The 14,606-nt window shown below is 38.4% G+C and overlaps 1 protein-coding gene across 3 annotated transcripts in view; it reads right to left on the bottom strand.

Moving 5' to 3' along the window:
• The window catches only part of fip1l1a (FIP1 like 1a (S. cerevisiae)), a 109,429-nt gene that overhangs the window by 50,068 nt on the left and 44,755 nt on the right, over positions 1–14,606 (bottom strand). For 2 of the 3 annotated variants that reach the window (XM_072569454.1, XM_072569444.1), the window contains exons 9-10: positions 13,906–14,011; positions 3,932–4,097 (exon numbers count right to left, since the gene is read on the bottom strand). In XM_072569454.1, coding sequence (XP_072425555.1) covers positions 3,932–4,097; positions 13,906–14,011 — 272 coding nt within the window. The remainder of the gene's footprint in view (positions 1–3,931; positions 4,098–13,905; positions 14,012–14,606) is intronic. The other variant, XM_072569462.1, reaches the window with a different exon arrangement.

The raw sequence follows: 14,606 nt of genomic DNA, 5'->3' as shown, positions 1-14,606 counted from the left end.
CGAAAGAGGTGGGGGGGGAGCGTGAAAGAGGTGGGGGGGGTGAGAAAGAGGTGTGGGTGGGTGCGAGGTGGAAGAAGAGTGAGACACTGAGACAAGCGCTCACATACCTTTCCTAAAAATAGCTTTTGTGATGCAAGTATCACTGGCACATATCGCTCACCCTTAATTATCCCGAAGGTGGTGGTACTGAGCCATCCTTTTCACCTTTTTCACAGTTTGTGATGAATAAACCTGCAGTCTGTCAAACCACTATAGAGAATGGTTTCAGAGGGCGCCTAGGGGTCAACCACATTACTGTGCGAATGGAGTCAAGTGTAGACCAGACTGGATGAAGGTTGCAGGTTTGGTACCCCAAAAGACATTGGTGAACCACAGAGATCATCATGGCAATCTGGCAGTTTTATGACCATATTAATGAGACTAGTGTTTTATTTCAGATTTATTTTCATTAATTATTTGAATTTAATTCCCCCTGGAGTTGATGCAGTAGGATTCAGATCCCCACAGCATTAGTCCGGACCTCTGGATTACTACCACTATGTTTATAATTTTTGCCTGCCATCTGAAGAGTTGGTGGAAAATACTTCAGTGATAATATGTGAAGAGCATTAATAGGCTGGAGGTGGGACTTCTGCACCTTGCTTGGGATGTGGTCCTTCCTCAGGGAGCTGCTGGTCAGCCTAATTGCCCAGTAATTCTGTCGTCCGAGCAAGGCCCAGACTCCAAAAGGGTCCTGACAGTCCAGGACCAGGTAAACATGAGGTCTTATCATGGGGAGGACAGTAGGAAACAGCTGCAGGTGGGGAGGACCTGATGTGCAAAAGGGTTCCTTAGTGGAGATGTTAACCCCTTTCTGCCAGATGCCTGAGTACGGTCACCTACCTAAGACCATTCGGAATGTTTTTTGTTAAACATACCTCAATAACCACATGCAAAATGGTTAGTAAGAGTCGGTCCCAAGTTATTGTTCCTCTTGGAACCAGAAAGCCACTCTGCATATTAGTAGGAAGCCTACTGTTACTGAAGCTCTGTGATGTTTTTGCCATCGTAAGACAGCTAGCCAATATCACCACCTCGGTTGACATTACAGATGTCACTTAGGCAAGTAGTAGATGATTGCCTGGTGTTCACTGTACAACTCCTCAAGGGCACAAAAGTTGAGGCAGAAGGTAGATGTACACACAAAATATGAATAACAAGACATTGTTTGAGACATAGACATGCTCTTCCTTTAACAACGTACTGTAAATACACGGACTAGCTACAGTTATTCTGAAACTCAACATCACAAATGCTTAAAAATAATAAAAGAAAGAAATACCACAAGCAACACAAACATACGTGCTTTTCCAAAGCAGCTTGTGTCACTATTCAAAACTTAACCTTTATGGATCAATGGAACTAAAATACTGTTTGAAATATGAAATTGCAATCAGTTTCAAATGTTCAGCATCAGAGGCCAGCCATCTGTGAACAATTTATTATTTCTTTCAAAGGGTGCCAGATGTGCATCTTTCATACTGTAGCAGCAGGTACAAAAACTTTTATTAAAGGGCTCTACTCTCAAAACTATTTACTTGACCTTTTCTCGGATTCAGAAATGAAGCAGATTATTAGTTACTGAAATCTTCAATTTAACTAATTTCTTAGAAAGAAAAATATCGGTTAAAATAGTAGTAAAAAATATATAATTGTACTGCGGCACAGTGCATTCTGTTTAAAGGTTGAGAAAGCTTTAGCTTGAGATGTGAAGGAGACTAACTTTGTGCTCACGAAGATACATTTTTTTTCCTGTCTGGATACACTTAATGCAATTTCCAGGTTGGCGTTTGTGTTAATAAGCAACTTTTTTTTTTAAAAGCCTTGAAACAAATTGTTTCAATAACCCCTTTCAACGCAGCCAATCAAAACTGATTTTTATGGCCAACAATCATGTGTTATCTTTCACTTTAACTGTGCAGCATGCACTTAAAACCAATATTCAGTGAAGAACTAAAGGGGGAAAGTCCCCACGCTTGCTCAACTCCCCAAAAACCTCAAGTGACACAGGCTTTCCTGAGTACTTTAAAAATGGGCCAATGCTTCAATGGAAGATTGGACAAGTAAAATAAGTGCACATATTCTTTTGTAGCTGAAGTTCAGAATATTGTACTATGTATCCAAATTAAGTTGGCATAAATTCCATGACTGTGAAAATGAACTTCATTCATGAACTTATTCCTATTAATTTATTCAGTAAACACAGACTAATTGGATTTTACAATTTGGTGGAATTAAGAGGGCATAACATTTTCAAAGACATTCAGTACTGATGCGCTCTGCACCCGCAGTCCTCAACCAGACTAAGCATTACTGAGATAAAAGACAAATATCGGCAACAAGTCATTGTAGAAATATTGCAACCCAAACTGGGATGGATTTACTCAACAGAATCCATATAATGCAATAAACTTGCAGAAATATCCACTCCTGATGGTTTTGAAGTTGAAAGCTTGCAATAGAGAAGATCAATGTAATATCTTTAAATTTAGGGAAAGGGACACTACTTGCAAAGTTACAGAAATTCAACTTACACAACAGCAAAACAGAACAGTACAACATAATAAAACAATCCAATATGGTTGAAAAATACAATTCTTTCTTGAAAAATTGTAAAACATACACAAAATCAAAACAAGTACATTAAAATACTTGCTAAAACTGGGACAAACTATAAAGTTAATAAAATAAAAAGTTTGATTAAGTGGTGCTGTATTTAATATAGATTTCAAAGAGTGTTCCACAGGATGTTTTATATTTGTAGTGATTTAAAGATTTTGGCATGGGAATACTATTCATAGGTAACAGCAGTCTTTTTCATTGAACCCAACAGATTGTAAGTTCTATTTTAGAAACTGCTTTGAAGATGAAGCGTTGGAAAGAGCACAATTAAAATACAACTAGGCATAAGCCAAATCTACACAACTTAACGACAGATGCCAATTTGGAGCGTCAGGTTCCTAAGTTTGACTAAATATAGGGTGCATTAAATTAAGGTGCACTTTTTCCTTTGAAAAATGCAATCTTAGCATTCTTCCTACCTTTTATGTTTCCAAGGTTATTAAAAAGGAAATAACCTATTTCTTGCCTTAGGTCAATAAACAGTACATGTGCAATCATAAAAATCACATTCTCTATTGCTCTTTCGGTTGAAGTTCAAGAAAATCTATAATCAAAAACAATGCTATAAAAATACTGGCTAAAATTGTAGAGAGTTCACGAAGTCTGCATAGCACCATACATTTGCTCTTATTGAGTACAACAATTATCAACAAACATTGTCAAATTATGAACCTTTTCTTGAAGGAGAAAATAAGTAAAAAGAAGGTGCAAAGTGCTTTCCATATAAAATTAGTTGGCATATCATAGTGACGCAAAATGGTTTTTAACTTATTCCTTTTGTTTTGGAATGATATTATTCAATTTTTTTTAAAAGCAAGATACTGAAATCATATAAAAGACAAAAGAAGAATTTTGACCACCCACTCCCATCCATATTCTTTGGATACCAGATTGTCATGAAACTGGGCTAGGAACCCCAGTCATTTTTTTCCCACCCAGTATGAAGACCATTTTTGGACTGGAGACTAGCTGAATTGGAAGTAAGTAAAATTAGAGTATATTAACCAAATAGCATGGGGAGATCAAGCAGGTTACATCATAAATACTTTTCTTTTTTTGCCTTGAAGCATTAAAAAGGACTTTCACCAGTGTTGCATCACAATTATTTTTGATTCAAACTAATACTGAGGTTAAATCCCACATACAATACTCATGGCAAAATTAAGATCCAAAAAGTTCAGACTTCAGAGTTATATGCAGAAAAGAAACAAAGTAAACACTAAACTGAAAATGCCTATTTCCATGTGAAAAAGAACAGCTGAATTCTGACCTGGTGGATGAAGAATTGGAGGCCCAGTATTGACAGGAGGTGGTGGTGGCAAGAATGGAGGAGGTGGCCCAGTCAGATGAGGTGGAGGTGCTCCTGGAGGTATAAACGGAGGACGTTTTGAAGAGGTATTGTTATTAAATTCGGATACTGGATGGTCTCCAAGAACCTTTTGGAGAAAAGAAAACAACAAAATTCAGAAATAGATGCAACAGGGTTATGGTAAGCCCAGAAGTAAGCCATTGGTATTATTGTCAACTATTTGATTAAACAAATTTGACTAAGCTAGTTGGTTAGTTATCAAGGCGAGCTGAAGGGATCGAACTGAAGAGTTCAGTGAAGCATGCTTCAATTTTGACACCTCTTGTTATTTTGAAAGTACAAGATTTTTAATTGAAGCTCCCATATTGATGCTGCAACTCTGTGAAGTGCCTTGATTACCAACTTAATTTAGCTACAAAATACAGTCAGCTCTATACTATTTTTAGCATTTTATTAAAAATTAAACTGATAAGGGTAATGAATGATGTGGTTAGAAGTAAAATCACTCGGAAGGACAGAATTTAATAGGTTAATATCACTAATGACTGCTACTATCAGGGAGAAAAATGGCAAGTAGTTAAAACCCACAAATTATTCATGGATGAATTACTAGTATGAGATAATGATTACATTAGTTCAAAAGGAGAGGCTGTTAAAGTTACCAATAAAGTAGAAAGCCTCAGAATTGGTGTATTTTAGAATTTAGCAAAGAAAGGCCAAGAAACTATTAAGAAAAAAAAAATGAAATTGACTACAAAGAACAATCAAAACGGACAGTAAAGGTTTCTAATGGGATGTTAAAAAAGGAAAGAGATTAGCAAGGACAAATTTGTTTCAACTACAGGCAGAATCATGTGACTTAATAAAAGAAATAGCAGAGAATCTAAACTAAAACTTTATTTTTGTCTTCAGAGGAAGACACAACCTCACAGGAATACTAGAAATCAAAGGGTATGCAAGAACGAGGAATTGAAAGAAATCAATATTAATAAAATGAAGTAGTACTGGAGAAAATAACGGGATTAAAGGTTGAAAATATCCCCTGAACTTGGAGTGTTGAAAGATGCAACTACACACAGAAGATGATCACCAGAAGGATTCTATAGAATTGTGAATAGTTTTGACAGCAACATATTTTGGAAAGGAGAGAGAAGGAAAGTGGAATTAAAGACCTTTATGCTTGATATCAGCAGCAGGGAAAATACTAAAAACCTATTATGAAGGATGTGATAACTGGACACTTTGAAAATAATGGTAGGTTTGGGTAGAATCAATGTGGATTTATGAAAACAATCACATTGTAATGATTGTAATGAAGTCAGCCAGATGGACATCAAAATATCAACACCCTGATTGGGGCTGTTAATCTTGTCCAATCAGGGAGTCCTAGAGGACAGACATAAATAAAAGAGAATGTCAGAAATGCTGCTCACTCAGAATTGGTTGTGGAAAGAACTGGATCAGTGTCAAGGAGTAAATAAAGAGTGACTTGGTGACAGGATACCAGCCTCTGTGGAGTTATTTCAATATTTAACTCGACTGTTGACTTTTTGGGGGATGTAACTAGCAAAATAGACGAGGGGGAGCCAACAGGTGTGGCTGTAAACATGCATGGTCAATATGAGGCAGTGTTCGCCTGAGTGAGCCAGGGAGTGAGTATATTTAGGCATTTTGTTCAAAGTTAGAATTCAGTGCACAGCATGAAAGATGTGGTTCAGATAAGATTTACAGCAAGAAGTAAAGTGTGTTGAGTGGGGACTTTAGTGAAGGTGGGAAGGAGATAATTTAACATTCCAGTCTTTGCTTTATTAAGTTCATTGGTTGGCAAAAAACTATTAGGGACTGTCTTTTAACAGCTGTAAATTAGAACACCACATTACTAGGAGTAAAGGTAGGTCAGGGTCAATAAAATAAAATAGTATAAATAAGCCAAAGCAGAATAAAGTTAAGAAGGAAATAAAGTTAACACATGGTATGCAACTTGGTCAATGGGAATGCATAGCCTGTATTATGTGGAAATCATAGCATCAGAAGATACAGAAGAGGTCCTTTGGCCCACGGAGTCTGCACTGACTACTCCAAATCGACACTAATCAGCAGTTGGCCCATAGCCTTGAATGTCACGACACTTCAAATACTTTTTAAAAGGTTGTGAGGTTTCCCGCCTCAACTATGCTCGCAGGCAGTATCCAAGACGACCATGTGCTTGCCAGCTGCAGGAACCTGAAGTCAAGATTTCAGAAGTCAAACCTGGCAAGTGTGCTGGTCCCTTAAGGGAGTATAGTCAAAGTCATTTTTTTGTTACACAATAAGTAGCCTGGCTGCACAGGAAAGGAGGTCAAAGAAATGAATTACAATAATGATAGAGTATCCTTCGGTTGGGGAAACAGGCATTTGTGTGGCCACAGAGATAACACTAGAATAATATGTTGCCTCTCTGGTGCCAGGGTCAAAAGGTGTCAGAGAGTGGCTGCAGGTCATTCTTCTGGAAGACGATGTGTGGACGATCAATGTCCACACATATACGAATCAATAAAGTAGAGGTTATACTCATGCAGTCAGAAATTTGATTTTAGAAAAATCAATCAGGACCTCAAAAGCAGTAATATCCAGACTACTCCCAATGCCATGTACAAATGACAACAAAAACAGATGAATGCATTGATGGAAAGGTGGTGTGGAAGTGGGGAGTTTTAGATTCCTCAAATACTGGGTCTGGCTCTGGGGAAGATAGCAAACTTATTTGAGAAATAAAGAGGACCTATGATGGTTGTTAACATAAAGAGATTCCCAATGTCTTGTACCATTTGAATGTCTACAGAAGATTAGCAAAAAACAAATTAAGACTGATGAGGGATCAAAAAGGGAATAGTTTATAGATGCAAGGAACATGGCAAACATATTAAAGGAATAGTTTGCATTTGTCTTCACCAAGGAGATATATGCTACCCAAGCCATGATTAAAGGAGGAAACTCTGTTACTACAAAGGCTCAAAATTGATAAAGTAGCAGTGCTTGTTACAAGGAAATTGTGGGGGCATGAACCACCAAACTTTCAATCTTATCTAAATTCAGGGAAAGTGTCAGAAGACTACAGGATGACAAACATTATGCTCCTGTTCATGAAAGGTTGTAAGGATTGGTCCAGTATTACAGACTAGTTTAACTAGTGGTTAGGATGTTTCTAGAAACAATTAATATGGGGCTATATGATAGCATTGTCAATGACCCCTTTCAACACTTTGCTAATGATCGAGAGTACATGGATAGGCGGAAACTGGCTAGGTGAGTTTATCCTTTTTTGTGCACAGGATATTTTAATTTGGGTAATCTATCACTGTCAAGTAGATGTCAGTTTCAGAGCTTTACTGGAACAACTTGCTAGAGGCCTGGCTAGCTCTGGATCAAAATCTTCAGTACTACTGCAAGAATGCTGTTAGCACCCACAGCCGTTACAGTATCCAGTGCCTTCAGCCATTTCTCAATATCACATGGAGTGAATCAAATTTGTTGAAGACTAGCATCTGGTTATCAGGGATCACTTCTGGCTGTGATGAGTAATACAGTAATTATGGGCAACTTCAATTTACATATGGACTGAGTGAATCTAATTAGTAGTAATTCTGTGGAGAATGAATTGTTAGCATTTGTACAAGATGGGTTTCTGCAGCCGTACATAGAGGAATTGAGATATTGGGTTATTTTACATTTACTGTTATAACTAGATTAGATTAGATTTCCTACAGAATGGATACAGGCCCAAGCCCACATAGACTCTCCAAATAGTTACCCACCCAGACCATTCCCCTCCCCTATATTTACCCCTGAAGAAGGGCTGATGCCCAAAACGTCGATTCTCCTGTTCCTTGGATGCTGCCTGACCTGCTGCGCTTTTCCAGCAACACATTTTCAGCTCAGTACACAGTTCACCCAGGTTACCCTGTCTGGAGCTTTCTCAGCTTACATGATGATGAATAATTGGGGAGGTATTGAATCAAAACCCGTTGAGTAGCTGTTAACTAACACTTAAGGGCCTTAATTGCTGGTAAGTCAAAATTATCTGCAATGGAACTTCTTGCCCAGCCCTTATTCAGTGTGGAGGAGAGAAGAAAGGGGGTTGCAGCCATACAGGATTAAATCACCCAAATTATTCTTATTTTCAACACTTCTCTTGCCACATCCAGGAAGCAGTAGCTTTACTGTTTCTGTCAGTTTTTATAGAGGAAGACAGAAAATCTTTCAAAAGTATTTGGGAACAAAGGAACTTAAGATAAGGAGGAAGGGAAAGACATTTAGTAGATATTTAGTTAAATAGATTGAAGTCTGATAAATTTCCTGAAACCTGCTACATTCTAGAGTGTTGAAGGAGGTGACCATTGAGATAATGGATGGATTTGTCGTCTTCAAACAAAATGCTCAGAAATTGCAACATAACCCTGCTATTTAAGCAGGGAAGAGTTGATAGGGAGAGAAAAAAACAGGTCTGAGTGGAGTCAACATTGATTTTTTTTATAGAATCCCTTAAGCGTGGAAATAGGTCCTTTGGCCCAACAAGTCCACACCAACCTTCCAAAGAGTAATCCACCCAGACCCATTCCCCTACCCTATTATCCTATATTTACCCCTGACTAATGCACCTAACACTATGGGCAATTTAGCTTGGCCAATTCACCTAACCTGCACATCTTTGGATTGGGGGGGGGGGGGGGGGGGGGGTGGGAGACTTTAAATATCTGGAGGAACCCCACACAGATACGGGGAAAATGTGCAAACTCCACACAGACAGTTGCTGGAGGCTGGAATCGAACCAGAGTCCCTCTCCCTTTGAAGCGCCATTGCTAACCACTGAGCCACCATGCCACTCCTTCTGAAAGGGGTATCATGGTGGTCTAACCTGTTGGAATTTATTGAGGATGTTTCTTGTTGGATAGACAAGAGGAAGATTAGAAGATGAGGTGTTTTCAGATTGTTATAAAGCCTTCTTCAAAAGGTCCCACACCAGGAGCCTAGTAACCAAAATTGGAACAGGTGGAATGGAGGAATATACTGCTACAGATTTGGTTAACAGAGAAAGTAGGAGCAGATGGGTCATTTTCAAGATGACAAGCTGGTAAAAGTGGGGTACTGCAAAAATAAATCAGTGCTTAGTCTACATATGTTCACAATCTATTAAAATGATTTTGATGTGGGTATCAAATGTAATATTTCCAAAATTGTTGTTGACACAAAACTAGATGGAAATGAGAGTTGTGAGGACAATGCAAGGCAGCTTCAAGGGAATTTATTCAGTCTAAGTGAATGGGCAAGAACATGGCAGGTGGAATATAAATGTGAATGAGTGCAAGGTTATATACTTTGAGAGAAAGAAAACTGGTATTTCTTAGATGGAGACGGGTTTGAAATGTCCAAAGGGCCCGAGATGTTGTTTTTCCTAATCAACCTATTCAGACATGTAATTACACACCCCTGGAGCAGCTGAGACTTGAACCCAGGCCACCTGGTTCAAAAGTAGGGACATTAACACTGCACCACAAGAGCCCCATCCCTGGGTGTCCTTCCTTTCATTTAACCTATTTTTCTAATCAACCTGTTCAGCAATGTTATTATACACCGTTGGAGCAAGTGGGACTTAAACTGGGTCCTCCTGGTCCAGGAGTAGTGACTCTACCACTGCACCACAAGAGCTCCTTCTCTGGGTGTTCTTGTTCATGAGTCACTATGAGCTGCAGGGGCAGCGAGCAATTAGGAATGCAAATTGTTCTTTGGTGTTCATCACAAGGGAATTTCGGTACACAAGTAAAATGCTTTGCTGTTTTTGTATGGAGCCCTGGTGATACAGCACCTAGAATATTGCACATAGTTTTGGTCTCTTATCAAAGAAGGGATACACTTGCCGTAGAGGGATTGCAGCAGAGGTGTATCAGGCTAATTCCTGGGATTGTCTTATAAAGGAAGATTGAGGAATTTAGATCAGTATTCCCTAAAGTTTTAAAGAATCAAGAGGTCGGCTAAGATTACATTTTTTTCCTCTGATAAAAGTCTACATCCCAGGACAGAGTCTCAGATTAAGGGACAAGTCATCTAAAACAGACGAGTGTGGAGTTCTTCACTCACAGCATAATGACTTATTAGACTTCTCTATCTCAGAGGGCTGTGGAAGCTCCGTCATTGAACAGGCTCAAAATTGAGATCGACAGATTTCTAGAACTAGTGACATTAAGGGACAGTGGGGAATAGTGGCACAGCAGCAGATGATGATCAGCCATGATCTGGTTCAATGGCCAGGCAGGCTCAACAGATTGACTGGTCTATTTCCACTCCTATTTCTCTGTTCTTCTATCAATGATTTGGATAGTGAGACCAAATATAGCAATTACAAGTTTGCTGATAGGAACTGTTGGAATGCAAGTGGTGAGAAGGATGCAAGGAGGCTTCAAGAGAATTTAGACAAGCTAAGCAAGTGGGTAAGAATATGACACTCGAATCATGCAGGAAAATGTTAAGCTATTCCTTTTGGTAGGAAATTCAAAAATGAAAGGTAATTCTTAAATAAAAACAGATTGCAAAGTTTTGACATCCAAAAGGGATCGGATTGTCCTTGTTCATAAGTCACTGAAAACATACATGCAAATACAGCAAACAATTAGAAAGGTAACTGTTAGGCTTCGGTGAGACTGCACCTGGGATACTGCGTACAGTTTTGGTTTTGTTACCCCAGCTAGGATACAATTGCCTAATAGGAGAGCAAGAAAGTCTCAGACAAACAAAAACAGAAGCGGCTGGAAAAGCTCAGCAGGTCTGGCACCATCGGTGAAGAGAAATCACAGTTAAAGTTTCAAGTCCAGTGACCCTTCCTAAGAATTGGGTGGAATAGAAAAGAAAATTGGAACAGAAATCCCGGAGAGAGGAGCAGAACTTCTTCAAGGTGGGCATGCCTACAAGGGAAATGGCAGTGAATTAAATACTAATTAAAAACTGAAAGAACTGCAGATGCTGTAAAGCACAAACAAAAACATGAATTGTTGGAAAATCTCAGCAGTTCTGAGTAAGGGTCGCTGGACCTGAAGCTTTAACTCTGATTTCTCTTCACAGAAGCTGCGAGACCTGCTGAGCTTTTCCATCAACTTCTGTTTTAGCTTGACTTACAACATCTGCAGTTCTTTTGGTTTTTAGTTCAGCTCAGACTAACCCCTGGGATGATGGATTATCCTAGGAGGAGAGATTATGTGAACAGGGCATACATTCCTAGCATGAAGAATTAGTGATGACCTCACTGAAGCATACTTTTTTTTTCCCCCCCAACAAGGCTCAACAGAGTCGATGGAGATACGATATTTCCTCTAGCTGTGAGGGCAGCGCAGTGTAGAATGGGGGTGGAAGGGTGGGAATCACACAGTCTTAGTAGTAGAGCATTTAGGATTGAGGAGAGGAGGAATTTCTACACTTCAAGTTATTTGTGAATCTCTGGAATTTGCTATCTCAGAGGATGATTCAGTCAGTGAGTCTGCTCAAGATTGAGATGGATAGAATTTTAGATACTATTGACATTAAGGGACATTGGGACAACACAGGAAAATAGCATTGAGGTTGAAGATCAGCCATAATCTTATTGAATGGTGGAGGAAGCTCGGGGGGCAAATAGCCTCCTCCTATTTTCTATACTCCTATAAATAGAGATAAATAGATTTGATCTATTAGCAATTATTGTCATACGGTAGGATAGTGACAAAGCTTTGAATTTAAATATTCAACAGTACATGAATTTTAGAAAAGGTGGACAAATGGACAAGGAAGTGGCGCAGTCCTGGCAATAAAACAGGAGGTAAAACACAGTAGTGAATAAAAAAGGACATTGGCCCAGAAAATCAGGATATAGAACCTATTTGTTTAGAGCTAAGAAGTAGCTACTGGGATGCCTTGAGCAACAAACAATGAGTGCTTGTCAGTGTAACAAGAAATTAGAGGTCTTAAATCTTCAATTAGAACATAGACAAGATAAATTGACAAAGTCGCCTGACAGACAAGTTTCATGGAATGCGGTCGAGACAGCTCCTTGAAATATAATTCCAGAACACTACCCAGGACCATTTTAGACTCAGAACTTTATGATGGGATAGAGTTTAGTAATTTTCTGCAATCCTCTTGGGAAAGAAAGGATCCTAACAACAGGATAGATCTCTACATTAAGTCCAAGAAAGATGTAAAGTACAAATCTACAGTTGATATCAATTACAGATCTTGAAAACACAACCCACAATTTTCAAAATGGGAGAAGTAACGACTAAAGCTCAATTCGCCTGACCACACAAAACCTGGAGCAGAAGTAGATTACTCAGCCCTTGAGCTTGTTTCACCACGCAATAAAGATCATGGCAGTTTGTGGGGAAGACACAAGCAGCTTGCAAAGGTATATGGACTGGTTAACTGGTTGAGCAAGTGGCAGCAGAGGGAGTACACTGTGGGAAATTTTAAATTACTCACTTTGGCAAGAGGACTGGAAAAACAAATTGTTTTCCAACAAGGTGAAACTAATAAATGTTAGCATATAAAAGGCTTGGTACCCATATGGGCATTTCACAGAATTAGCAGAGAATCCCTAAGCAATTAGGCCAACATATCAGTTATCTTTCCATCGTAAGACAGCTGAAGTACAAGGCAAGGAAATCTTGCTCTAATTGGTCAATACTGAGATCACACATGGAGTACTGCATATAGTTTTAATTTTCGCACCCAAGGAAGAACATACTTTCCTTTGCCAGGTACAATGAAGGATCAATATATTGATTCCTTGGAGGAGAGCTGTTTTGTGAATCAAGACTGGGCAGAATATCCTTATATTCTCTCAGAGCTACCAGCTCTGAGGAGGAGTCATTGGATTCAAAACATTAATTCCATTTTCCTATCCACAGATAGGACTGAGTTGAGGAGGAACATTGTTTACTGAGGCTTGTGAACTGTCCACCAAGGCTCAGTCATTTAAAAAACCTAAAAGATTCTTGGACACAAGGAAAATTAAGTGGTAATGAGATGGAATAGGCACTTGCAAGTGATGTAGAAAGTCAGTCAAGATCCACTGATTAGGAGAGCAGACTCAAGGGGTGGTATTGCCTATTGCTGTTGCTATTTCTTGTAAAATTTCTGTAACCCACTACATCTATCATATTTAACTAGATTCAGATTTGATCCCTTGATAGTGTCAGCTAAAGTAAGGTGGAAGGAAGCTCATAAAAAGGAGCATAAATACCAGCACAGACTAGTTGGATTCGATGGAATTTCCCACCCCCATCTCCAAATGCTGTGAAATTGTAGCTAACATGTTGAGCGGAGTTGCAGTTGCGATATTTCTGAAATTTAATAAGATTTAATAATAATCCCTACCCAAACTCTGCATCAAATTACTCCAAAACCTGCCTCTTCTCACTCTTCATCTCATTTACCCCACTCCAATACAAAAACTATACTTCCAAGTTTCAACTTGATAGCAAATAGTATCAAACATAGACTCCTTGCTTGCTCTACTTCAGCAGACTTTTAAAAAATCTTTTGTATAATTGTTAAGAAGTTATTGCATGAAGTTACAAGGTTAAGTATACTAAAGAATCAAATTACAATCAGGAGACCTACAGAACTGTGTCCATTAAACTCCATTCCAGAGACTTGCAACAAATTGCAAACTTTCCTATTTGTTATCACCAACAATACCATCAGCATCTACCACTTATAACAAAAATAATCAAATAAAACAACATTCAATTTTGTTGAAACGTTTTACAAATTTGACTGTTGACATAGCAAAATTTTGAACAGCTTCATCCATTGCATTATGAAAATTCAACATCGCCTCCACCCCATCATCAGAAATAAGTTTCACTAACACTATAAAATAGTTCAAGTGGCTCGATTGCTGGATTATATGTGCAAACTACTTGACAAACCTGAATGGCATTTTCATCTGCTCCACCCCTGTCTCGACGTCGGCCCTCCACACGAGCAATGGTAATTAACTGACCTCCAATTACCTCTATGGACCCAGACAACCTTCTGAAAAACAGATTATAGTTTAAAGTAGTGCAACAAATATATCCTAGTTGTTTCCTAAACAATCAAATACTGGTAACTTAAAATTTTATCCAAAACAATTACCCCAAACATATGATCAAGGAAAATAAACGCTTGATTTGAGGCTCATAACAAATTCAAGAGTTATTAAAAGATAAGCTACACTAAATATTTTTATCAGTAAAGTTCATTCAATCAAAACATGAAAGGAGAAAGAATGTATTTCCAAACATAATAAATATTACATTCACCAGAAGTAATCCAGCTTTCTACAAACCACTGAAATTGCCTTTTGCAATGGTATCACTAACATTTATTGCAGATATTAATTACCTTTTCAAAATTATTTTCTGATCACTAATTTCCTGATCACTGTTAGTGCAATAACTTGCAATGATAGTGATGTTAATATGGTAAAACATCTCAAGGTGCTACACAAGCATCAAACAACAAATAAGTTGCTATTCAATAAACTGTTGCACAATAACAAAAACTCCTAGATAAGGCATATAGAGGGGAAGGAAATAGAAATACTCAGACAAATTAGTCATGTTTTAGAGAACCTTACTTTCTTTCA

Source organism: Chiloscyllium punctatum, chromosome 1, assembly GCF_047496795.1.
Source record: "Chiloscyllium punctatum isolate Juve2018m chromosome 1, sChiPun1.3, whole genome shotgun sequence".
Classification (NCBI taxonomy): Eukaryota; Metazoa; Chordata; class Chondrichthyes; order Orectolobiformes; family Hemiscylliidae; genus Chiloscyllium; species Chiloscyllium punctatum.
The sequence above is the reverse complement of the archived record's forward strand: the minus strand, read 5'-3'. Positions and strand labels throughout refer to the sequence as shown.